General features: G+C 38.9%; 1 protein-coding gene across 1 annotated transcript; it reads right to left on the bottom strand.

Moving 5' to 3' along the window:
* Positions 1-319: 319 nt before the first annotated feature.
* Positions 320-8,995, bottom strand: spoplb (speckle type BTB/POZ protein like b). Its single transcript, XM_017685254.2, has 13 exons — positions 8,826-8,995; positions 7,115-7,233; positions 4,461-4,578; positions 4,131-4,249; positions 3,916-4,037; positions 3,618-3,769; positions 3,391-3,518; positions 2,965-3,142; positions 2,790-2,845; positions 2,122-2,244; positions 1,849-1,991; positions 1,581-1,634; positions 320-1,473 (listed from the first exon to the last, which is right to left on the bottom strand). Exons 4-13 carry the CDS (start codon positions 4,206-4,208, stop codon positions 1,329-1,331), a joined length of 1,179 nt encoding a protein of 392 aa, XP_017540743.2. The 5' UTR covers positions 4,209-4,249; positions 4,461-4,578; positions 7,115-7,233; positions 8,826-8,995; the 3' UTR covers positions 320-1,328.
* Positions 8,996-27,923: the final 18,928 nt, after the last annotated feature.

The following is a 27,923-nucleotide window of genomic DNA, read 5'->3' as shown; positions in this document are numbered from 1 at the left end:
TGATATGCATACAATTTGTAACAGGAAGCATTTACTTTTTTATTCCTGTACATGAAATGTGTAACTATGAAAAAAGTGTGGAGTATGATCCTGCTGGTGTGCGTTTCCTCTCAGTGATGAACACAAAAGTGATGTATGCTATTAGTAAGTCTATTCATTAAGAATGTAAACTTAGCCAATTCTTCTTCATTGTAATCGTGTTTAATCGAGTAATTGTGACCGCCCTAATTATTTTTTTATGATACTAAGATAAGGATTTGTCCTCCCCATACAAATGTCAACTGAAATTTCCTCCCCAAAAATATACAAAAACACCTTGTGCTTTTCTCCATTTTAATTTTGAAAGCAATAAATCAAAGTTCTTTTAAACCACAATACATTTTCCAAACACAAAGAACTCTGCCATTTGATAAGAGTAAGCAAAGCTGCTAATCATGGAAAATAAACTCCATACGACTAAAGTCAAAAATAAGTCTGTGTGAAAAGGGAAAGAAAAAAAAACATCTTGTAAACAATATGGTAAACAAATCTTCATATTTACCCAATAGTTAAGTAGGTGCAAAATATCAACATTTTCAGTTCTGTTTTCATGTAATACTCATAATTATACTCAGAAAGAATGCATCACATTTCACCAAGTATTCTAATGCAGAATCTCAGTTAATACTTTATGCCCATATTTAATGATGTTAAACATACTAGGAAACAATGTTTTTTTGCCAACAACATGGGCAACAACATTTTAAAAAGTGTCAGTGGAAATTATTTTGCACTTGATGTGTAGATGTGTTCTGGTGAGTTCACACACTATATTTTCTTTTCTCTCACTCTTTTTCTTTTCTTCCTTTTTTTTTTTGAAATGTCAAATCACAGATAGGGCATAACATCCTGGATGTCAGCTAACGTGCCCTGGATGAAAACATTTAACAGACGAGGGTCCTAAACATCACTTTAAAACTACTGCGTTATGAGAGAGTTAGTGCAATCTGGACAGGCCTGGGTAGAGGCGCAGCAGGCACACAGTCACACGGAGAGACACCACAGCGGAAGGGGCGGGGTAGGCATGTCCTTTAAGGCCATTTCTCAAAAGACACGTGACTGAGCGGAGCTGCAGGAGCCCGGAGTGAAGGCGGCTTGGAGGAAGCCATTTTGAAGTGGGTCCCTTCATCCTCTGCAGTGAGCAAAATGCACTGTGGGGCCAGTGTAGTCCTCCAATGGAGCTCTGAGCGAGCGGGCAGTTAGGTTGGGGGTAAAAAGGGATAACAGGGCTGGGTGGGATGGTTGCCTCCCTACGTGTCGTGTCTTTGTAAAGTCTGTGGTGGCGAAGGTCAGGACTGCTTTAGCCGTTTCCTGGGGAGGCCAAATGGAGGGCACTGGGCGGAGGCGAGCGCACGGAAAGCTTCGGCCACTAGGTGAGGATGCGACTGAATCATAGCCTTCCATCCTGCCGTCTCCATTATATCTGCTGCATGACTGAAGAACAAGACAAGTGAGTGAAACAAGTGACTAAGGTTTCCTACTGAGTGCTGATAGATGCTGAGAACTGGCTTGCATGAAAGGCAGAATACTGGCATACATACTTGCTATTCCAGTTCTTTCCATCTTTACAGCCCAATTGTCTGAGAACACTGCATCTGGGGATGAAATATAGCAGTGTTACAACAATATTTCTACTACTTGCGGCATGTGCACAACAAGTACAAACATTACACATTATGTGATTTGCAGCAGAGTCGACTTAAGAGTTAAAACAGCACACGCCTGTGACTTGTTCTTTAGCACATGTTAATTTGTTGCCATGTGTACGAATGTGTGAGAAAATGACAAGAGTGTGACTGTCATGCTTGCCTGTTGATGAAGTCTATGGCTTGTGCTTTGAGTTGCTCTGCACTGTGCAGGTCTGCCAGAATGAGGATGTCTGCCACATTCTCCACAGACAGACTGTTACACAAAGCCTCCTCACACATCACCTTCAATCTCTCCAGAGCATACTGCACAAAGGGAGGGAGCAAAGGAGTGAGAAAGGCAACATATGACAGGATGAGATTCATGTAAAACATAAGAATTATTCATTAGTGATTGACTTACATTCAGTACTGGTACAACTGCCTTCAGTCTTACCTTGTCTGCTGCAGCTAACAGGTTATCGGCCATTTTCTCCAGGTTTGGAGCTTTGCCTGTGTATATGAAGACCATCATCTCTCTAAACACGTCTGGTTCAACATCACTGATGTCAACACGATTCTGCGACAAAAAAAAAAAAAAGGGGGGGGGGGGGGGGGTGTTACAGTTTCCCCGCTTAATACTTTCTAAACATTTCCAAAAATGAACGTATACAGTATTACTCAGGGGGTTATAAATGATGTAAAAATATTTAGGATAATTGTTTGCTGTCTCATCATTATATCAAAAAAATGAAAGGTTTGCTTATAAAAGGTTACCAAATGAACACTCAGCATGTTTTTTATGCCAACATTCAATAACTGTCAAACTATGTAACAATTGTTAAATGTTAAACAGTGTAGCTAACAAGGAGACAGGAGCAGATTAGTAATAGCTTAGCAAACATTAACAATCTGCTCATCACAGAATAGGTTTGATTCTGGCTAACAAACACTAGTCTAACCAACTATTGTACTGCTGACACAAGTTTATATAAAAAAACTAATGTCTGAGACAGCCAAGTTCAAATGACTGTGGTTACAGTGCCAGAAAGCAGAAATCAAACCTGCTCAAGGGTGTTTGGGGCTGTAGTGTTATGGCTAAACTAATGAAATATCTAAGCCTACCTTTTTACTCTCTTCCATTTTGTGTTCAAACATAGCATTGAAGACCGGTGACCTCGCTGCAAAAAAAAGGGATGAAAATGCGGATGTTGTACACTTCATTAAAAAAAAAAAAAAAAAATTAAACTGACTTAATATCATACAACGCTTTATTCAGGCTAAGCATAAGTGGTCACACCTGCCAGTATTGATTTGTGTGCTTTGAACTCTTGTCCTCCAACAAACAGACTGCAGTCAGTGAACCTGGAGCCTTCCCACAGGTTGCCTAGGTCATCGGCCAGCTGGCACTCGGGCACCTTTAGCATGTTCATGTTAGACTGGCCCGAGATGTTCACAGAGTCCTGCACCACACTCACCTACAATGACCAATAAAACATCAGTCTGGTTAGCATCCATTTCATTACCAAAAACTGCCAGTTACTGTGTTTCCTGACAGAAGCTTTGATTTGGTATCACATACATATTGAAACAGAGGATGGGGTGGGGGGGCACTTCTATCTTGCAAACATCAAGAGGCAGACTTTTGACACAATACACTTCCATCTTATGTAATCTTGTTGGAAAATAACTTTTTTAAATGTATTTTATATATTAGGTACAATACCTCACAGAAAAGAGTAAGCTTGTCATCTGGTAGTAGCCCGTTTGCTTCATCAAGCAAGAAATCTCGTCTAATAAATTTTTTGAAGCCCCAGTCCTTTCCCTGTACAAAGCGATAGGCTCTTTGGCTTTCTGTAAAGCAAGAAGAGCATAACCTCAATAACAAAAATTGGTTAGTAACCTACAGCTTATTATATTTAAATTTCTTTTTTTTATTTTGGGAGAGCTCACCCATGGCTTTAGTTTCTTCTCTTTTGGCATTCAATAGGGAGAACTTGAACTTTGCTCGTACTTCACTTTTTGGACAGTTCACAAGCAGTAAGTAAAGGGAGAGATAATCTTTACTTTCGTCATCTAGTCCCTTTGGGTTCACTCTTAAACACCTACAGAGAAAAGACGTGGAATATGGAGTGAAGAGGAGGGCATGATATTTCACTTGGCTTTCAGTGTAGACACCATTTTAAAAAAATGGAGAGTGTAATTAAATGAAGCAACAGTGACTTTAGGTGAACTTGAGAGATAACCTCACCACTTCATTTTGTCATTGGGACCAGAAGAGAAGGTGGAGCTCTTCAGAACCTCCCCCATCTCCTCTCGGCAGAAACTGAAGTTGTTTATAGTCCACATGTAGGAGAACTTCACGACTTTAACCTACCAGACAACATATCAGAGGCACCATATGTGACAGTCAGTCTTTCAAATAAAAACAGAAAAACAAGCCCAAGCTTCTCTTTCGTCTCTCACCTGTGTGTAACACCAGCTCTCTGCCACAGGTCCTGATGTCATCTCCCCCGGGGGAGGGGGGGTTGGGACCCGTGACATGGCCAGCTTTATCCCCTCTGACGTCCCTTATGAAGCTTGACCTACACACATTATTAGACCATTAAGTATTGCAGTCAAAACAAAAGAAAGATGTCAACAGGTCATATTTACATCATTAGACTGTTTTTGGACTGAATCCATGAATACCAAGGTATTTTTTTGCTTTACTTTTTAAATTTTCCAAATTACCACAAATAAGAATGAAGTTTGTGTGACTTACTGCTAAGGGCATTAACTATGGTTCTCACTTACCTTGTGTTTGGAGGAGGACTGTTCACTCATGCCATCCCTAAAAATGTTCAGCACTCCACACAGTGATTAAGTACAGCTTTAACACTGCATGCTGATCTCAGACTCCTCATAGCCCATCCTACAGAGACACATATGTACATACACATACACACACACACACAGATCAATTATGTGTTTTTTAAGTTTCATTTTACTCATCTGATGTCAGATTGAGTTGACATAACACTCTGCTTTGGACCACCAAGCCCAATGAAAACATACCCTTTCTGTAGCTACTAGGGATGCACCATAATATCGGTCATCAAATATTTTCATAGAAAAAATGGTCAAAACCTACAGAAAAACAGCTGAGATTTTTGGCAGTAAATTATGAGTGAATGCCTACAACAAAGTGTCAAAGGTCTTTATAAGTGATTTAAACTGAACAAGTCAACTGATGGTAATATATGGGTAACTTGTGAATGAGGTATTATGTGAGCAGTTATTGTCCAAATTTATTTTTGGAAATTCACCTTGTTAACTACAAGTAATATCAGAAATATGAAGTATAAGGGTTATTAAAATGTTCACATATTGGTTGGACAGGCATGACGGAAGTTTGAGATTTTTTTTTCTTTTCTCCAAAAAGGAAAAAAAAAAAAAAAAAAAGTGTGTGAATATTGGGCCTAATTTAACTAACTGTTCTTAAGAAGAAATTTCTTCTTGAAACCCATTTATGCAGTTTCATGAAGATTCTGACATTCACAGATGCTTTCTTTTTGCGGACACACACTTAAAGAGCACAAAGGTGCGAACAATTCTGCAACTTAAGAACACATTGTGAATCTGACGTCAACTTTTTCTTAGGACCTTTCCAAGAACAAATCTGAGAAAAAGCTTAGGAAGATATTGGTGAATTAGGCCCATTTTTCTTACTGTACTTTACATCTTTGGGTGTAAATGGGTTAAAATAGTAATAAAAATGAGAAGCAGTAATTAAGAATGCTGTTTGTTCCCTTCGCTCACACCAGTCAATGAGCTTAAGATTGAGCAGCAGCAAAATACAAAAACATTGACTGTGTGGAACTATTTCTCAGTTTCCATGAGGGACATTAGAGAAGCAGTAATTTGTAATTACTGCATCAACAGAGGCCACAACAATAACAGTCGCCAACAGTCATTAAACTTTTAAGGCTGTCCACTAGTGAAATTTCAGTGTAGTATAAATTTAAATTACTGAGCTAAACTAAAAGAATACATTATACCCAATACAATGCTTTCTGAATGCCTACCACTTCATGTAAACATTGTAAAAGTCACATGTAATCAGCCTCAAAAAACATGCTAAAACTAATCACTAACAAATCCATACGTAAACGAGCCAACACTGGTTTTGTACTTGTTTGTGTCTTTTTTTTAATTCAATTCAATTGTTTTTTTTTTTTCTTTCTTTGATGGAAAGTAAATTGTACAAACCCTTTATGGCCTTTTATGACTTTCCCTGCACGTTCTTTTTTTCCCTCATTATTTTGTTTGCATTTTCTACTGTACTTACGGTGCAAACAATAAAATAAACAAGAACAGATACATAAATAAAGACCTCCTGCAAACTTAACACTTAAACAGATGCATAAGAAAATTGAAATCAATTCCAATTACAAAATCTATTATAGAAAACTGATTTCCAAGTAAATTATCTAGTAGGGGTGTAATGATACATTCAGCCCACGATCAGTTCGATTTGATTCACTATGCTGAGTTCATGGTTCAATATTCTCACTATATTTTAACAAAATTCAAAATGAAAGAAAATGATGACTATAATCATGTTGTACAACTTACTAACTACACTAGAGCTGAGAGCCAGGACGACCACTTAAGTGAGTTGCTGAGTGGGGATGTTAGTTGGTAGACTTTGGTAAGCAAACAGAACAGAATGAGAGGGCCTAATAATTACAGTGCTCAATCTCTATGATGCAAACTGTCACAGTTCTACACTGTAACATCACAATGTCCAGCAGCACATAATATTCTTTTTATTAATATAGGTTGTAATCAATTCTCAACAGACTAGCTCTCCTGTATATAATATTACCAATTTGGTGGAGTACATCACTCCTCAGATATACATTAATCCTTCCACCACATCTTTTCAAACTAGTCACACAATACCATAAACAACATGACATCACCATAGTACCAACTGAGGAAAAAGTAGCCTTGCCATGTGTCCCCCAATACGAATTTGGCTATAGCCAGCATAGTCAGTGCATTTACTCATATGGAAAACTGCCAATTTTTTTTGCTATAAACTTTCCACAGCTAAACCACACTGTAAACAGTGAAAAAGAAAACATTTTCTGTAACCAAAACCTCTCAAATACCTGACATTTCCCTATAGTACCTGAAGTATGTACAACTCTAGAAAGATCCAGAAGAAAATGCTAGCATGAATTCAAGGATATGCACAAATAACCACAGAAAAATTCTAGTGTTTCTTTAAAGGAGTCTAAATGCATGAAATTAATTTATAGAATGATATTTACAGTTGATTTTTTTTTTGATCATTTCCACTTTTTTCATTTAATCATTTCCATCATGGGCTAGATTTTTCCCCAAAATGAAAAGGTGGAACTGCTGTAAAACAACAACAACGCTTCTCAGCATACACTCACCGCATTTGGAGTGTGAAACTAATTAGAAGAGGTAACTTGTTGAAGACTTCCAGAACTGAGCACTTGGCAGATGCTTGGAATTCTGTGGGATGCCCCTGCCAACAAAGGCCGAGTGAATCCTGGCAAGAGCAATACTGCATGTTAACATGAAATATCTCCCAATGCATCTTAGACTTAGATTAAACCACAGAACATACAAACAAATTAATGAGTTATTAAAAGGAGCAAAATCATTCTATATAACAATTCACTCCTTTTTTTAAGCAGATGAGGCCTCTTTAAACTTCACATTTGACTGAACTATAGCGGTCATGACTCATGTTAGACGATGTTCTTTTTTGCAGGCCTTGAAATCTGTACTCCCACACAGTGAGGTGGGAGAAGGCAAAGAGTAAAATGGTGATTAGTTTGCTTGATTGCACGATGCAACGAAACCAGAATTTATGGAAATTTCTGGAATCATCTACAATGCAACCAAAAAAGGTAACGGATACAGGCAAAACGGATCTTTGGTGAATCAAGCAGTGCACTGTCATGCTGTGCATGTTCACAGAACACACGATCACAAAACAATACTAATTTCTCAATATCCAGACAAGAGTCTCTGACACTTGGTCTCCTATTCTGTTGTTCCAGTCTGAAAATGACTCATGAAATTCTTGAGGACAGAGGAAATATCCTTAAGGCAAAACCAATACCAATGTACACTAATTTAAGAGAGAAACACTGGAAAAGGTGAACGAAGGTGCGGTCTCATTTTGTGAGTAAATCCAATCGTAAACTGTCACTTAACACAGAACTCAAAACAACCATAGGCCAGAATTCAGAGGTTAAACTGAATGGCTCATGTAGCTATAATGTTCAAACAACAAAACATCTACGAGCTCATGGGAATCAAACTTGAACATTAAAGGCCAGGGGTTTGAAAAACTGACGTTCATGAAGTCTGGCAGGCAACCCTTATAGGCTTTGCCAAATTTCCGTTCATCTCTAACGTTAGTCTGTCTCCTGCCATAGCATGGTAGGACGGCACAACAGCACATCAAATAAAATTAATACAAAATCACAGTACAATCCTACTGCACAACTGAATGACGACAAAAAACAAGTTATATGAAACAACTTCATCTTAAACAACCCCACAAATAAAAATAAGTTCCTTCATTCTTGCTAGCCGAGACTAGCTTGGCACCAGCTGACGGCCAAGTTAACTTTTATGCAGCAGGATGGCAGGGAAGATTATCTCCCAAGCTAATGTGCTAAATTCAGTTAGCTCCATCCGATTAAAGTTCACAACATAACTCTTAACACGCTTTCTACGAAATGAAAACATAAAAATATAAAACGGGAGGTCTGCGCTGTACCCGTAACCTTTCGTTTGTTCGCTTCGTTGGCTGACGAGGTAACCTAACGTAATTTCTGGAGAAAACAAGAGTTAGAGAGTAGGGAAAGCACCTAGCCAGCCAAGCTAGCTAGCTCGGCCTAAATTTCTCGCACGGCCCAAAACAAGTGAGCAGACGGAAACAAAAGGCAAGCCCTCAATTTCGACATGCCTCGAAAGAAAGAAAAACCTGTCCGCGAAGACAAACGGTATTGTTTTTTAATCAACACAAAGGCGATGTAGTTTGAGGAAAATGAGAAAGCTAACCTGTCTTTGTGTGTCAGCGCGCAGAGCGGTGTTAAGAAATGAAAATGAAAATATCTCACAAACCTCTCAGTCACTCCTCACAACAGACAAAGAAGGAACTGTGATGCTTTTTGGCCGCAACTAAACCTTTAAACAAACTATATTGTGCTGAAAGAGGGAACTTTTTGGTCCTTTTTTAGGAGAAGGGGTGCCTTTCCAAACAGCTTAGCGCGAGCGCATAGCGGCTAGCGATGTCCGACTCGTGAATGAATCATTCTTTGATTCGGTTCCTTTCAATAAATCCGTCGAACCGATTCAAAGTCCAAATGACTCGAACTTGTTTTAGAGCGTCTGGTCAATGTCATAGGCCGATTCGGGCAATACACACATGAAACCATAATATAAAATAGCGCATTGCGCCATATAAAGTCATTTTAAAATGACTTTAATGTTATTTCTGTAGACTACGGCAAGCAGGTTTCTTCATTCTGGTCTATTATTTCGCTTTGCGCATTCCATGTCTGACTCAATTAGTCATTCTTCTGACTATCGAGTGCAAGCAGCAACACCAGACTCATTGGATGAACCGAATCTCATTGTATATAGAGGAGATGACAGTAAAGTTGGCTTGGCTTGTGAATCACTGAATCTTTGTATCCGGCGTGCGATTCAATAAAATGGAAAGAATCGGTTCGGTAAAATTGAATCAAGCTTCCCAACATTAACAGCGGCGTCTACGGTTCGGTTCTCTCGGAGCGTAACACGCATGCGCCTCAGAGCCGGCGTTCAGAACTTCCTCCTAAAAGGCTCCGTCCGGGACGATGAGTGAGCCCTGACCGCACGAGGAGGGCCATTTTCATTTTGACGTGCAAGTCTCTGAAAATGGTTATTGAGGTAATTAAATAAACAACATTAATTGAAGTAAACCTAAAGTTAACCTCCGCACTTCGTTTTGTCATTTCCCCCAGGGGAGCAAGGTGGAGCTCCTCAGAGCCTCCTCAGTTTTCAGTCTGCCACTTGTGGATCAGCATGTACTAACCTCAGTTTAAGAAGTGCTGCTCGAAATGAGGCCTGTAACATTTTCAGCTTTGATGGATCAACAGGTCATAGAGACAGATTGTTTATGTTAGGCTGCTACTTTTCAGAGCCCTCTCCCCATCGTTCAGAGAGGAAGCATTTGATTTTTTATTGATCTATTCAAAAAAGTCCTCTTATTATAGGTCTGACAAAAACAATGTTTCACACTTTTCTTTCACCTGTTTATTTGTTTCATTTCCTTTTTTGCAAACTGCATTTTATTAAAGCAATATATCTTTACAAAAATAACTTCAATTAGTCTGCTATGGGGCACAGAACAAGGCAACAAAACTTGACTACACTAAAACAGCGGCACAATATTCGTCAACAATTTCAATTTCATGATTAGCCTGACAGCCAACAGATCACAAGCAATATACAGGTGCAGTGGTCAAAATGAATTAAATCATTGCTACATGTGTTGTATACACGCCTATTGCCTCTAGGAAAACCCACTTCCGATGATGTATCCTGAAGGTGGGAGGAACTTTAGAAAAACTACAAGCAGATTGTGGTGGATACTTGAGGGTAGGGTGTTTGAAATGCTTTTCACCCTTTTTCAGAAGGCTATTGATACTGTTTGAGAGCAGAGTATCACATCTTTCGTTTTTAGCCTCTACATCAATGGCTAGCAGTTAGGATTTCTTGATCACTGTAGGGGAGATTCCCAATGGTTATATGACATATTTCTGTAATGCATGCTAGACATTGCCATGAGAGAACAGTAATAAATGAAAACACAAAAAGGATACAAAATCATGAATTTTGTCAAACTGATAAGGCTGAGGGATGCAGTGCTCTGCTAAGCAACATAAAAATTACATATTAAATGCCAGTTTTAGACTAGAATGGCTCTTTAAAACTTATCAAATACAATTTTATTGCTTCATGTCTGTTTGAATTTTGTAGGTATTAATGCCTTCATATACAGAGTCACAGATAAATGAATTAATGCCGGTAATGAATATGAATAATATTGGACTATTTCTTTAACCCATTTATGTTCAACAACTTAATTTAGCATGAAAAGTGCTACAGAATATGTTCTGCTTGGTTTGTGATGAACTTTTGGGTAGTTGGATGAACATATAACAGTGCTCATTACATGTACCTTTCAAAGCATTATTCACAAACAAATTGAGATCTTTTGGAAAATAATAAAAAAACTGTGTATGACATGATTTCTATAATAATATTACAGAACAAACCACACATATTACATATACAGTATTAGACATTTGAAGCTTATAACTGCTTGTAAGAGACATTAAGATAATGTATTTATTTAAATGTATTTTTACTATATCTTCTTTACAGACTCCTTTAAACTTGATCTTGTCATGTTCGGTTTATCTTATAGTTGATATAAAGTGCAATGCCACTGTGAAATATATGAGTCAACAGTTAGCTGTTTGTTATAGCCATTTGGTAATAGTACACATCAACATTTACACATTTGAGTGCAGTCAGTAGCTGGATGGCTCATTTCGTTGTTTCATCGCTGTAGCTGGGCAGGAGCTCTCAAATGAAATGAGATCGTGTGTGAGCTATTGGAAGGTGCAATAGACCTCTGAAGTTGTGCTATTCTGTAGTTGGTGTCATGGCCTTATCAACAACTCTGGATCTGAGCTGATTTCCCCAAGGGTTCTAAATGATTCCAAACTCAAGGTATATTGTAGTTGCTAAAACCACTAGACGTGAGTCCAAGTCTGTACCAAGCCCTGGACACATAGAAACTGGGACAAAACCAAAACTTTGTAGTAGTGGAGTCTGAGTTAAAACAGAAGTCCATATTAAGTTTTTTTTTTTCCAGAAAATAAAAATTGAATGAGAAAAAAATGTGGAAAAACTTAATTTGTATTTCATTGGATATTCTTTATCATTCAATATACATGATACTTAAAAAATAATAAATGTTTTGTTATATTTTATAATATATCTTGTACAATACTGTGTAAAATTAAGTAACATATCTCCTAAAACATTCTTAATTGTTATTATATTATAGTCTTATAGTCCAACTTTGCATTGTAGTTTATAAAAACCAATGATTCGTGAAGGTGTTCTCTGTCCCATCCATCTTCTCTAAAACTTATTCCGAATCACCACCTAAAGTCAACTGAATATAAACCAAACAACATCGATTTTTGCTATTAAATGAAAACATAGTAATAACAACATTCTGATCTGCTCGCAGAGATGTTTGAACTGTGGAACAGACAAACATCAACAAATAATACCCAGTTAAGACATCATGGCAAGAATCAATTACAACCCGATTTCTAAAAAGTTGGGATGTTGTGCAAAATGTACATAAAAACAAAATGCAATGATTATAAAATAATGTAAAGCCCATATTTAATTGAAATAGTACAAAGACAACAATTCACATGTTGAAACTGAGGAATTTTATTGGTTTTTGAAAAATATTTACCCATTTTGAATTTGATGCTGCCATCTAGGCCTTGATTATTTCAGCAAGACAGTGACAAACTACATTCTGCACGTATTATAAGAACTTTGCTCCATATTAAATTAGTCTGGGTACTAAACTGACCTGCTTGCAGTCCAGACCTGTCACCACTGATATCATTTGGTGCATTATGAAACAACAAATATGACGAAAGGAGACCACGAACTGTTGAGCAGCTGAAATCCTATATAAAATCAGACTGAGGAAACATTTTACTTTCAAAACTACAGCATTTGGTCTCCTCAGTTACCGAAAGCTTACAGAGTGTTAAACGAAGAGTTGATGAAACACAGTGGTAAACATGTCCCTGTCCCAACATTTTTAGAATGTGTTGTTTAGCTGGTCACCCCATCCAAACACCCAAAACACAAGATACGGTGGGCTTGGTGATTTTTCAAGCAAGCTTGTTAGTAAGACAGTACTTTTTAGCAACATGCTATTAGCATTACAGTTGGCATGTTGTATTCCCACCAAAATGTTGACTTTTGTGAAAATACATTATACAGTATAGAGTCCATTCACGCACAGTAAAGGTGGGCTCGGTATAAGAGGGTGTTGGGGGCCGCTGTCCTATTTGGACTGAAGAAACGAGAGAAAAGAGGATAAAGTGGAGGCGGAGACTTAAAAGAAAACAAACGGAAATAAACTGTGACCTCGGCTGTTTCTGAGCAAACCTTTTCACCTGCTGTGATGTGGTTCAGTTTCCTGCTGCGTGAATTACAGTACGTTAATTAAAAGTGGGGAGAGGGAGAGGGAGAGAGGGAGAGAGAGGGAGAATGTGTTGTTGGCATCAAATTCAAAATGGACATATATCTTTCCAAAAAAAAAAAAAACAATAAAATCTCTCAGTTTCAATATTTGATTTGTTGTCTTCATAGTGTTTTCCTTTTAAAATATGAGAGTGAGAACAATTTCTCAATTACCCTGAGACTGAAGTCCAAATGATGTTGAGACTTTGAATTTATGGTCTACTGAACACAACTGAAACTTTTTGTCCCATGTTCCCTGAATGTCAGTGGAATCTCTGAACTATGGGGTCATTTATTACTCAAAATACAAATGTTACATACATGCTACTCGCAAGCCAACACTCTTGCACACCGAAATGATGTTGCACAATTATGTTTCAACACAATCATATACCAACACCAGCTTCTCAACCTGTAGACTACTGCTGCCAGTCTTGGAAGCCTTCTAGCTTCCATTTAGCATTATGCAGGTTTGATTCGTAGAATAATTTTATATTTTATTGGAGCCAGTGAAATCAGCTTAGATCCAGAGTTCCTAATATGGGCCGGACACTGACTTCAGAATGACAACTTGGCTTTAGAGGTCTATATTATTAACTGTTTCATTGCATCCTGTGACCAAAGCCTTTAAACTAAATTTTTAGCAATGTGGGTAAGTGGATGCAAAAACATTCTTACGATTTCTTCTGCTCAGGCAGGCTTAGAGAACATATACAATTTCATAAATGGACATTAACAAATGGGTTAACAAACGCAGATTAGGCCTACATCAGTGCATCAACCATATTTCTGAATATGGTATTGTAAGAGACTACCCCATTACACATGAACTTTTTTTATTTAATATGATGGCAGATGTTATTATGTGTATTATTTTTATCATCATTGTCTCGGTATTCATCAAAAGACCCACCATCTGTCTAAGAGATTTAATAAATGGTTTCTATAGGCAAGAGAAGATATACCAGAGGACAATAGAAATGAATGGGTGACTTACAGAAATCTGAATGGCTTTTAAAAGATCTATTATTTCTGACTGAAGACACAGTGTCAACTGGGCTGAATTAACAGTCATCTCAAATTTCTTCATTTCCATGACAAAACCCCAGTTTCTCAGCTCTCTGTGAGGCTGTATGGATAATATGGATTATCGATGCATAAAAGTGAGAGGATTATGAATGAACTGAAAAAGAACAGCATGAATAACTACATATTTGTGAATATTCTTCTTAGATCAGAACCACAGCTCATAATAAGATATTTTAATCACCTTTGATACAGCAAATGTACAGTCATTATGTGGACAATCAGTATATTAATATGGAAAAGAAGGCAATGCTGCAATGTGCTTTTTTTGTTCTTGTGGGTAACCAGGCCTTAGTTGAGTTTTCTGGTTGGTTATGGTGGTTTGAGAGAGAGAGAGAGAGAGAGAGAGAGAGAGAGAGAGAGAGAGAACACAAAGCCCTGTGAAGTTTCCGTTCTCAGCTGAGTTTACCCCTCTGGCTTCAAGTAACCCAATTAGAGAACAGGAGTTTTCTGTCAGATATGGAGGTATATGCCTAGAGCTTCCTGCAGACTGACAGGTCAATGCATGATCTTGTTTTTTACTATGAAAAGACATGAGTGATGCGAACACAGTGCTAATATGCAAGCTTAAAGTTTTCATCAACAGATCATTTCTGAATTTTTCCACTTAGATGTTTACAGAGTATATTTGCTGCACTGGCAAAATTACTGCATTGAATTTACTTGTTCCAAATGAATGAAGCATATTGCATGTTTGCTCTACCCTTTACTTCATTTTGGTGATAACTGTGTTAATATAGACTTGACGTACACATTGAGTCAAGTAGATTCAGTGCTTCACATTGTTTCAGTGTGTAGTGCTGTGCATGAAGGTCTAAGGAAATATTTAGTACTGTGCAAAAGTCTTAAGCCCTCTGAGAAAAAGGCTATAAAATGTTAATTCACGTGTTGCAGCCACACTCATTGCTAACAAGTGCATAAAATCAAGCACATAGCCATGCAATCTCCTTAGACAAACACTGGCAGTAGAATGGATCATACTGAAGAGTTCCTTGACTGATGTGGCACTGTCATAGCATGCCACCTTTGCCACAAGTCGATTTGTGAAATGTCTGCCTTACTGTAAATGATGTTCTTAAATGTACAGTATTTATTTTATAATGAAATACTGATTGGACATTTAGAGCAGTGCACTGGTTTACTCTAACATACTGGACAACATACAATGCAAAGTGGGGAGTCTACACTGAAAAAATTGCAAATTTACAGTAATTTACTGGCAACAGAGCTATGGCAAATCAGTGTAGAGCACATATATAATAAGGTACAGTGACCTAATCTGTAAAATGCACTGCAAAATATCTAACCTGTTAATATTATTAATATTTTGCAGAGTGCTCCATCACTCCCGAGAACTCAGTTCCACTGCTCTACAACTCAGTGCTGGGGGGCATGGTGACGTTAGGCTCCTATGTGGCTGCTGTGGAGCATCTTATTCTTTCAGCAGTGATTTTCTGTGGAGATTGTATACTGTGATCAGCAATGCACCTTAAAGATGAATTCACTCATTATAAGGGATGTCCACAAACCTTTGGACATACAATGTGTTTATATGTGTTTGTATTCATTCTAACATGGTGTAGTATTTTACGGGCAAAAACACACTCACTGCTGAGTTGTTTAAAACATCTTTCATCACTTTTGCACAATACTATACATTTAGGGATGGCATTTTTCCATTAAATGGAAACTTTAAACAGTCCAGATAAAGAAGCAGAAATGGAATCCCTGTGCAGCATTCATTTTATTTACTAACTGTTTATAAATAGCAAACTCACCTGATTGCAATGATTTGAACTGATTGGATTTATTAAGTTTTTTTTTTAATGTTTGTTAATAACACCTTTAGAGGGCAACGGTGAGTAAAATCTATTTGATGTTTGTATCACCTTCGGGGGGACAGTGAGTAATGTTTCCTTATTTGATGTAAGTAACATTTTTAGAGGGCAGCGATGAGTAACATTTGCTTGTTTGATGTCAGTTAGAAACATCTTTATATGGCAGCAATGAGTAATGTTTATTTGATGTTAGTAACATCTTTATAGGGCAGCAGTGAGTAATGTTTATTTGATGTTAGTAACATCTTTATAGGGCAGCAGTGAGTAATGTTTATTTGATGTTAGTAACATCTTTATAGGGCAGCGGTGAGTAATGTTTATTTGATGTTAGTAACATCTTTATAGTGCAGCGGTGAGTAAAGTTTATTTGATGTCAGTAACATCTTTATAGGGCAGCAGAGGGTGATGTCTGCTTATGCAATGTCAGTAACATCTTTATAGGGCAGCAGTGAGTAATGTTTGCTTATTTGATGTTAGTAGCAACTTTACAGGGCAGCAGTGAGGAATGTTTATTTATATGATGTTAGTAACATCTTTATAGGGCAGCGATGAGTAATGTATGTTTATCTGATGTTAGTAACATCTTTATAGGTCAGCAGTGAGTGATGTTTGTTTATTCAATGTCAGTAACACCTTTATAGGGCACCGGTGAGTAATGTATGTTCATTTGATGTTAGTAACATCTTTATAGGGCGGCAGTGGGTGACGTCTGTTTATTCAATGTTAGTAACATCTTTATAGGGCAGCGGTGGACGATGTTTGTTTATTCGATGTTAGTAACATCTTTATAGGGCAGCGGTGGGTGATGTCTGTTTATTCAATGTTAGTAACATCTTTATAGGGCGGCGGTGGGTGATGTCTGTTTATTCACTGTTAATAACATCTTTATAGGGCAGCGGTGGGTGATGTCTGTTTATTCAATGTCAGTAACATCTTTATAGGGTGACAGTGGGTGATGTCTGTTTATTCAATATCATTAACATATTTATAGGGTGACAGTGTGTGATGTCTGTTTATTCAATATCAGTAACATATTTATAGGGTGGCAGTGGGTGATGTCTGTTTATTCAATGTCAGTAACATCTTTATAGGGCACCGGTGAGTAATATTTATTTATTTGATGCATCTTTACAGGGCAATGGAGAGTGATGTCTGTTTATTCAATGTTAGTAACATCTTCATAGGGCAGCGGTGAATGTTTGTTTATTTGATGTTAGTAAAATTTTTACAGGCCAGTGGTGGGTGATGTCTGTTTATTCAATGTTAGTAACATCTTTATAGGGTGCCAGTGGGTGATGTCTGTTTATTCAATGTCAGTAACATCTTTATAGGGTGACAGTGGGTGATGTCTGTTTATTCAATATCAGTAACATATTTATAGGGTGACAGTGTGTGATGTCTGTTTATTCAATATCAGTAACATATTTATAGGGTGGCAGTGGGTGATGTCTGTTTATTCAATGTTAGTAACATCTTTATAGGGCACCGGTGAGTAATGTATGTTCATTTGATGTTAGTAGCATCCTTATAGGGTGGCAGAGGATGATGTCTGTGTATTCAATGTCAGTAACATCTTTATAGGGTGGCAGTGGGTGATGTCTGTTTGTTCAATATCAGTAACATCTTTGTAGGACACTGGTGAGTAATGTATGTTCATTTGATGTTAATAACATCTTTATAGGGTGGCGGTGGGTGATGTCTGTTTATTCAATGTCAGTAATATCTTTATTAGGCACCGGTGGGAGATGTCTGTTTATTGAATGCCAGTAACATCTTTATAGGATGGCAGTGGGGTGATGTCTGTTTATTCAATACCAGTAACATCTTTAATGGGCGGCAATGGGTGATGTCTGTTTATTCAATGTCAGTAACATTTTTGTAGGGCACCGGTGAGTAATGTATGTTCATTTGATGTTAGTAACATCTTTATAGGGCGGCAGTGGATGATGTCTGTTTGTTCAATGTCAGTAACGTCTTTATAGGGCGGCGTGGGTGATGTTTGTTCATTTGATGTTAGGAACATCTTTATAGGGCGGCAGTGGATGATGTCTGTTTGTTCAATGTCAGTAACGTCTTTATAGGGCGGCGTGGGTGATGTTTGTTCATTTGATGTTAGGAACATCTTTATAGGGCGGCAGTGGATGATGTCTGTTTGTTCAATGTCAGTAACGTCTTTATAGGGCGGCGTGGGTGATGTCTGTTTATTTGATGTTAGTAACACCTAGAGGGCAGCAATGAGAAATGTTTGTTTGATTCTGTTCACCTGATTTGTTATTAGCACCGTTAGAAGGCAATGATGAGCAGTATTTGTTTATTTGCACTGTAGCTGTGTTTTTTATCAGTTGGGAGCTTCATGAATGTGACAGGCGTAGCTCAGCATAGAGTAGTTGTTAAGGTTGATTGACAGGATAGACGGACAGGTTCAGTGCATGATCTAGCACTGAGAATATTAGTCATCACTGATAGAAACACAGCACTAACATGCAAGTAGGAAGTTTTTTTTTGCTAATAACTTTTTACATTTTGATAATAAACACACAAACAACATTCTCTGCATATCAGTACCACAGAAGGATGGGGAGGTCTTACATACATGCATGTGTATACATACATATACATCATATGTTTATACACTTTCAACAAAAGCTAGATGTCTATGATTACAGAGTCTTAGCATAATTAATAGCCTCAGTCCAAAAGCAAATTGTTGCTGCCTTGGCATTGGAATCTGGCAGTTGCCCTTTCTAGAATATGAATATCCAGAAAAAATCCACACCATAACTGAGATAAAGAAAGTTTAGGTTCAAAACTTTTGATTGATTTCTTGGCTGCAGATAAGGCTGCCCTCGTGATGTTTCTTTGTTGTACAGTAAAGATCAAATTAGAATCATCAAGAAGTAAAAGTAGGGCTGTTGACAAGGGAATGTTGACGTACAAAAATATTTGATAAGGTTATATGACATACAGCCATAAAGCCTTCACAACTGAACTTGACCAAAACATGTGAACATAATCTCCAACTAAACCTAGTTGACATCTGTTACAATTTTTGTCATTTGAAAGCTTTATCAAAAAAGCACGGCAGGGAGTGATGTAAATTCTGTTAGCTAATTTAAAGTGAATTAACAGATTTTTTTGAAAACAAAACAAGTAGGGAGTTTTTTATTAACAGGACATTTTAATTCTTTCTAGTCAGACGTTTGCAAAGTACACTTTACCTTTTTCCTGAAACATGCATATCTGGGGAACATTTTCTTATATGTGTGGGAGAAACAAACTAGCTTCAGCGTATAGCTTCACTTGGTGTGTCAGAGTTGCCCCCCCAGTGCCTCCACTCTTAAGCACTGCACAGCTCTCAAACAGTAATAATTATCAGTCTTAATTAACTTCATTGTTTGAGTTCTGGAGTCTAATCCGGGAAATGGTAATGAGTTTTAAAACCTTTGGTGACATACAGAAAGAGAGAGTGAGTGAGTGAGTGAGTGAGTGAGTGAGTAAGAGAAGGAGGTGGGGGAGGGAGAGAGAGAGAGAGAGAGAGAGAGAGAGAGAGAACAATGAATAACACCCAGAATCACTGACGGATTCCACAAAGTCAAACTGAAAAAACGCCAAATGAGGAGAGAATGCAGGTCTATGGAGACATCTTTCATTTCTGCGTGTATTCTCTCTATCTATCTCTCTCTCTCTCTCTCTCTCTTACTCTGTCTGACTCGCTCACTCTTAATGTTAGATATATTTCTCTTTATCTCTCGCCCTCTCTTTCTCATTTCTACAATTCTCTCTCTCTTTCAATTTTAGATGGATTGATTGTCATTATCTAGTCTCTCTGTCATTTCTCCATTTATTCTCCATCTCTCCCTCTCCCTCTCTCATTTCTACATCTCTCTCACCCTCTCCCTCTCTCATTTCTACATCTCTCTCACGCTCTCCCTCTCTCATTTCTACAGCTCTCTTTCACCCTCTCCCTCTCTCATTTCTACACCTCCCTCTCTCCCTCTCTTATTTCTACATCTCTCTGACGCTCTGCCTCTCTCATTTCTACATCTCTCTCACCCTCTCCCTTTCTCATTTCTACATCTCTCTCACCCTCTCCCTTTCTCATTTCTACACCTCCCTCTCTCCCTCTCTCATTTCTACATCTTTCTCTCACCCTCTCCCTCTCTCGTTTTTACATCTCTCTCTCACCCTCTCCCTCTCTTATTTCTACATCTCTCTCACGCTCTCCCTCTCTCATTTTTACATCTCTTTCACCCTCTCCCTCTCTCATTTTTACATCTCTTTCACCCTCTCCCTCTCTCATTTCTACATCTCTCTCACCCTCTGACTTTCTCATTTCTACATCTCTCTCACCCTCTCCCTCTCTCATTTCTACACCTCCCTCTTTCCCTCTCTCATTTCTACATCTTTCTCTCACCCTCTCCCTCTCTCGTTTTTACATCTCTCTCTCACCCTCTCCCTCTCTTATTTCTACATCTCTCTCACCCTCTCCCTCTCTCATTTCTACAGCTCTCTTTCACCCTCTCCCTCTCTCATTTCTACACCTCCCTCTCTCCCTCTCTCATTTCTACATCTCTCTCACCCTCTCCCTCTCTCATTTCTACACCTCCCTCTCTCCCTCTTTCATTTCTACATCTTTCTCTCACCCTCTCCCTCTCATTTCTACATCTCTCTCTCACCCTCTCCCTCTCATTTCTACATCTCTCTCTCACCCTCTCCCTCTCTCATTTCTACATCTCTCTCACCCTCTGCCTCTCTCATTTCTACATCTCTCACCCTCTGCCTCTCTCATTTCTACATCTCTCTCACCCTCTCCCTCCCTCATTTCTACATCTCTCTCACCCTCTGCCTCTCTCATTTCTACATCTCTCACCCTCTCCCTCTCTCATTTCTACATCTCTCACCCTCTGCCTCTCTCATTTCTACATCTCTCACCCTCTGCCTCTCTCATTTCTACATCTCTCTCACCCTCTGCCTCTCTCATTTCTACATCTCTCACCCTCTGCCTCTGTCATTTCTACATCTTTCTCACCCTCTTCCTCTCTCAATTCTACATCTCTCTCTCTTACCCTCTCCCTCTCTCATTTCTACATCTCTCTCACCCTCTCCCTCTCTCATTTCTACATCTTTCTCTCTCCCTCTCTAATTTCTACATCTTTCTCTCTCCCTCTCTCATTTCTACATCTCTCTCACCCTCTCCCTCTCTCATTTCTACATCTCTCTCACCCTCTCCCTCTCTCAATTCTACATCTCTCTCTCTCACCCTCTCCCTCTCTCATTTCTACATCTCTCTCACCCTCTCCCTCTCTCATTTCTACACCTCCCTCTCTCCCTCTCTCATTTCTACATCTCTCTCTCACCCTCTCCCTCTCTCATTTCTACATCTCTCTCACCCTCTGCCTCTCTCATTTCTACATCTCTCACCCTCTCCCTCTCTCATTTCTACATCTCTCTCACCCTCTGCCTCTCTCATTTCTACATCTCTCACCCTCTGCCTCTCTCATTTCTACATCTCTCTCTCTTACCCTCTCCCTCTCTCATTTCTACATCTCTCTCACCCTCTCCCTCTGTCATTTCTATATCTTTCTCTCTCCCTCTCTCATTTCTACATCTTTCTCTCTCCCTCTCACATTTCTACATCTCTCTCACCCTCTCCCTCTCTCATGTCTACATCTCTCTCACCCTCTCCCTCTCTCATTTCTACTTCTCTCTCACCCTCTCCCTCTCTCACCCTCTCCCTTTCTCATTTCTACGTCTCTCTCACCCTCTCCCTCTCTCACCCTCTCCCTTTCTCATTTCTACGTCTCTCTCACCCTCTCCCTCTCTCATTTCTACATCTCTATCACCCTCTCCCTCTCTCCTTTCTACATCTCTCTCTCCCTCTCCCTTTCTCATTTCTACGTCTCTCTCACCATCTCCCTCTCTCATTTCTAATCTCTCTCACCCTCTCCCTCTCTCATTTCTACATCTTTCTCTCTCCCTCTCTCATTTCTACATCTCTCTGACCCTCTGCCTCTCTCATTTCTACATCTCTCTCACCCTCTCCCTTTCTCATTTCTACACCTCCCTCTCTCCCTCTCTCATTTCTACATCTCTCTCACCCTCTCCCTCTCTCATTTCTACAGCTCTCTTTCACCCTCTCCCTCTTTCATTTCTACACCTCCCTCTCTCCCTCTCTCATTTCTACATCTCTCTCACCCTCTCCCTCTCTCATTTCTACACCTCCCTCTCTCCCTCTCTCATTTCTACATCTTTCTCTCACCCTCTCCCTCTTGTTCTTACATCTCTCTCTCACCCTCTCCCTCTCATTTCTACATCTCTCTCTCACCCTCTCCCTCTCTCATTTCTACATCTCTCTCACCCTCTGCCTCTCTCATTTCTACATCTCTCACCCTCTCCCTCTCTCATTTCTACATCTCTCTCACCCTCTGCCTCTCTCATTTCTACATCTCTCACCCTCTGCCTCTCTCATTTCTACATCTCTCTCACCCTCTCCCTCTGTCATTTCTACATCTTTCTCTCTCCCTCTCTCATTTCTACATCTTTCTCTCTCCCTCTCACATTTCTACATCTCTCACACCCTCTCCCTCTCTCATGTCTACATCTCTCTCACCCTCTCCCTCTCTCATTTCTACATCTCTCTCACCCTCTCCCTCTCTCAATTCTACATCTCTCTCTCTTACCCTCTCCCTCTCTCATTTCTACATCTCTCTCACCCTCTCCCTCTGTCATTTCTACATCTTTCTCTCTCCCTCTCTCATTTCTACATCTTTCTCTCTCCCTCTCACATTTCTACATCTCTCTCACCCTCTCCCTCTCTCATGTCTACATCTCTCTCACCCTCTCCCTCTCTCATTTCTACATCTCTCTCACCCTCTCCCTCTCTCACCCTCTCCCTTTCTCATTTCTACGTCTCTCTCCCCCTCTCCCTCTCTCATTTCTACATCTCTCTCACCCTCTCCCTCTCTCATTTCTACATCTCTCTCACCCTCTCCCTCTCTCATTTCTACATCTTTCTCTCTCCCTCTCTCATTTCTACATCTCTCTGACCCTCTGCCTCTCTCATTTCTACATCTCTCTCACCCTCTCCCTTTCTCATTTCTACATGTCTCTCACCCTCTCCCTCTCTCACCCTGTCTCTCTCATTTCTACATCTCTCTCACCCTCTCCCTCTCTCATTTGTATAGAAGAAAACCTTGTATTATATATATATATATATATATATATATATATATATATATATATATATTTCTGTGTAATGCTTATTTATTGTTCTCTTTTGCACATTCTCTCTCCGTCTGTCGCTCTCATGTCTACATGAATTCTTTCTTTCTGTCTCTATTTCTGTCTTTCTCTCATTTACAAATACATTCTTTCTCTTTTATTTATACAAGTATTAATGTTTTCATCTTTCTCTTTATGTATTCTCTTGTTCACTGTCTAAATTTCACATACATTCTCTCATTCTTTCTCTCATTTTTACATGTAGCCCCCCTTCATGTTTCTCTCTCTCTCTCTCTCTCTCTCTCTCTCTCTCTCTCTCTCTCTCTCTCTCTCTCTCTCTCTCTCTCTCTCTCGCTCTCTCTGTCTCTTAGGGTCATCTGTTTTACTTTTCCCTCTGTAAGACTGGTGGCATAAACGGAACGAGTAAACTTGATCCTGTTTAATCCCTAGGCTGTCACACTGCTGGAGTGTGTGTATCTGTGAGCGTGGGTGTGTGTGTGGGTATACAGGCCTGTCTGTGTGTGTGTGTTTGCATGTGTAATCTTATTAGACAGAGCGTGGCGCTGGGTGTGTGCAGCAGGAGCGCAGTGGAAGTGAGAGTTAAAGAGCTGACTGATTAATCCCACCCTGAGCAGGTCTCTCTGCTACAAACAGCTAATGCTCAGCTTCACTGATGACCCTGCTGGAGCGAAAACGCCCAAAGCTGCTTAAAGTGTCCTTTAAATGGCACGGATAAAGAAACACAGAAGTTAAATCTCTACACAACATTCATTTCATTTTATCTCTTAAACATTAGGGGTGTAAATATCTTGTTTAGATTGTGATTATTTAGTGAAAGATTCAGTACATTATAAAAACTCAAATTTCACAATAAACCAGTTAAATTGCATTGTTCTAGTACAAGTCAGCTATTCTTGAAAATACACTGAATGCACAAATGTGACTAGAGGAACACAGAGGAATATAGACAATTAAATCAATACACCAAGCTTTTTACCTTCCTTTTTCATTTTTATCTATCTCCTTCAATTTTATTAATAATAGGGAAAACAAATTTATTTCAGCTAATACATGCGTACGTACATGTACATGTGCGAAAGTCAGAGCCCACCCTTGATTTATTTAATTTCCAATCAAAACTGCCATTAAGTACAAGTCATTCATTTTTTGGAGCACAACCTCAAATGTCCATTTTTGTTTTTCAGTTTTTCACATAATTAGAAAAGACCGTTTACCTTTTACATCTTTTGTAAATTCCAGGTTGAATGAACCAAAAGAAATGGCCCATAAAGATTATCACTTTGGGTTTTCATCTGACAACATATATATATATATATATATATATATATATATATATACATATATATATATATATATATATATATATATATTCTATTTACTTCCTTCACCTTTTAACTTTATTACAGCTTCCTTTTTATTTTCAGGAGACTTGCTTTCTTCAAAGACATCTGTAGGGATACCCCCCCCCTCCAAAGTTCAGTCTTAGAAGTTGATTGAATTTTCTGCTTCTCATGATCTGAGTAAACCCAAACTCATTCAGTGATGTTTAAATCTGGACTCAGGGGTGGTCAATCCATTGTTCTAAAAACACCAGCACTTTCTTTATCATTTTCCTCTTTCCTTTTCTCAGTAACAGCTTCTTGTCAGTTACACATCTTTTCAGACTCATAATATTGAGTTGGCTTCTCACAGTGGAAGGATGCACAGAAACACCTGTGGATTTTTTGTCAGATATGAAGCAACAGCGGAGCTTGATTTTTTTTACTGTTTATCTGACTGTCAATGTCTCGCCTGCCTGTTAGGAGTCCCACTTTCTCTGCATCTTTTAATAATTTTTTAAACTCCAGTTTTGGAAACATTTCCTTTGTCGTTCCCCTTCCTTATGCAAGTGTATTACTGTCTAATTAATCTCCTCAGAAATATCTCAGAATAACTTGAATTTTGGTTGCTGTTTATATAAATGAAGGTTGGTCACTGACTATTGCACAGTACGGTGTTTTCGTGAATATTTTCATGTAAAATTATTATAATACATCATTCCACCATTGATGTAGCTGAACTGTTACTTTAGATTGCTGCGTGTTTAAAAAGCCAGTATGGAGAACAACATAAAGTAGTTATTAAGGAGTTATGACACATTGAGAAGTGTGTCTGAGTGCGGAAAGGTCAGCACGAAGTTCAAGCATTATTAAAAGAAGCCTCCCACGCTAGCCGGGTCATATGACCACAGCTGATTTACACCAGTGTTTGTGTTGCCCTTTACCTCTATGGAGCCCGAGGGATTTGGACTACAATACAAAGTACTGAGAAACAGAGGGATGACATAACAGGTCAAGGCGCTTGACCTTAGACCCCAGCAGGCCTTCTTTTTTCAAACGTTAGCCTACTTAGCTGCATGGGCACATTTTTGTGAGGCCCTGATGCAAAGTGTGCAAACACTTTGGGGGGAAGAGAGCAAGAGAGAGAGAGAGAGAGAGAGAGAGACAGAGAGACAGAAAAAGATAGAGATAGAGATAGAAAGAGAGAGAGAGAGAGAGAGAGAGAGAAAGAGAGAGAGAGAGAGAGAGACCCCTTTGAAGTATGCCTGCTTCATGCTTGAGGACAGAACTCTTGACAGACTACCCATTTCAAAACAAGCAATTATCAACACAAGCACAAAGCTTGGAGATCCTCGGCTGGTGTGATTAATTAAGAAGAATTAATTGGAAAACACCAACCACATAGTATTCAAAGAGAGCGGCCTTTTGAAGTTAATCAGCATTTAGCCATTAACGATAAGCCAAACAGAGAAAGCACATACATGCGCTGCAGCGAAGCGTGGTGCCTGTCTGTCTGCCTCCCAAGAAAACATCCTTCATCTCAATCTGAGTTTCAGCACCTTTAGATTTGCCTTGTGAAAAAAAAAATACTCAGCGTCCCTCATTTCCTACTCTCTCCTGCTGCTCGTCAGAAGAAAGGACAGCGGCGTGGCTTGCGGGGGAGAGAGAGAGAGAGAGAGAGAGAGAGAGAGAGAGAGAGAGAGAGAAATAGAGGCACAGGAGGCGATAAGGCAGCACTCCTGACAGGCCTCTGCTAGCTCCTGCCTTTCATCACAGAAACTGACGGCAAGGTTTAAAGCCTCTGTTTTATTCATGTCTAAATTTGTGTTTTGGGTTGAGGAAGGCAGCAGGGAAAGGCGCTGCGCTGTTTTTTTTTTTCACTTTGTCACATTCAATAGAGGTGCAACTGGATGAAGAAAGAAGGAATAGCAGAGCTTCACCACATGTGCATTTCTGTGATGTATCTTGACTAGTCTCGTAAGCTAGACATGAGTTTAAGTGAATAGTATGGGTAGTGTACTTGCCTCAGATGATGCTGGTAGTAGGGTCTTTAACATAGCTATACACACACAATATGGCCAAAAGTATGTAGAGTTCAGGTTTCAGGCGTACCCATTTCTAACAGGTGTATAAAATCAAGCACATAGTCATGCAGTATCCATAGATAAACTTTGACAGTAGAATGGGCTGTACTGAAGAGCTCAGTGACTTTGAATATGGCACTATCATAGAAGTCAGTTTATAAAATTTCTGCCCTGCTAGATCTGCCCCAGTCTAATATAAATCCTGTCATCGTGAAACGGAAGTTTCTAGGAGCACAACAACTCAGCTGCAAAGTGGTAGACCAGAGGTATGCACCAGGTGTTGAAGCATTTAGCATGTAAAAAGTAGCTCTGTAAACAAACAAAAATCAGAACTCTTTTGGAACAGTGTGGTCAGATGGAACATAACCATGGCAATAGCTTGTGATGTTTGTAGAATGAAGGGTTTGATCTCAAGAAGACCACTCCCACAGTGAAGTATGGAGGTGGGAGCATCATGATATGATTCTCTGCAAACAGTGCTGTGAATAATGACTCATAATATGCAGTCAAAATAACTCATCATTGGTCTCTGAAAAAAGATGAAGTTGCATGCCAACCTTATGATGTAAATGTCTGAAGGATTTTGCAGTTGCAAGTCCAAAAGAGGGACCCTCAGAACCTTTGCCAAGAATGAGCCGAAACTGAAAACCACAATACTCCAAAAAGCTAATTACTTCTTAGTTTAGACATCTTGAAATTGGAATTACCAACAATGGTTTAATGTTATTAATTTGTGGTGTTTGGGCAATTTTTTCATCCATCTTTTTATTTTTTAAACCTGTCTTTGTTTTTGCTTATGAATAAATAATTTTGTTCATATATATGTACAAAGTACAAAGTCTAAAGACATATGGGTAAATTTGAAGTGGATATATGGACTGGAAGTTTATTAAATAACAAAAACAAAAGTGTGTATATTTGTTTCAACTCACTATAGTCATCACCAACAATGCAATACAGTCATCATCAATATTGCTAATATCAACACAAATACAGCATAATCATTGCTCAAACCCATAGACAACCTAAAATGATCATCACCTACACAACAATCATTAATATACATTGGGTCAGATTTACCAGATTTACTAAAAGAGGCGCTAGTTGCGAACAGTCTAGCAGTTTAGCAGGTTATCTACTAACTAAGACCTACCTATCTAAGACCTTCGTGCAACTTTATAATAAAAATAAGACCAGTGCATTATAAACACATGTTGGCTTATATGCTTTTTCTAAACAAAACATTAATCAGTATACAGTCATCACCAACAGAAAACATATTCTTACACACAGCATAGACACCATCAATATAGC

The sequence above is a fragment of the Pygocentrus nattereri genome, chromosome 15 (genome assembly GCF_015220715.1).
Source record: "Pygocentrus nattereri isolate fPygNat1 chromosome 15, fPygNat1.pri, whole genome shotgun sequence".
Lineage (NCBI taxonomy): Eukaryota > Metazoa > Chordata > Actinopteri > Characiformes > Serrasalmidae > Pygocentrus > Pygocentrus nattereri.
The sequence above is the reverse complement of the archived record's forward strand: the minus strand, read 5'-3'. Positions and strand labels throughout refer to the sequence as shown.

Coding starts and splice junctions, on each gene's coding strand:
- spoplb (XM_017685254.2), bottom strand. CDS start 4,208: ATGTCACGGGTCCCAACCCCCCCTCCCCCGGGGGAGATGACATCAGGA. Junction 3,770..3,915: donor CCCAATGACAAAATGAAGTG/GTGAGGTTATCT, acceptor TTTTCTCTGTAG/GTGTTTAAGAGTGAACCCAA. Junction 1,992..2,121: donor TGTTAGCTGCAGCAGACAAG/GTAAGACTGAAG, acceptor CCCTTTGTGCAG/TATGCTCTGGAGAGATTGAA.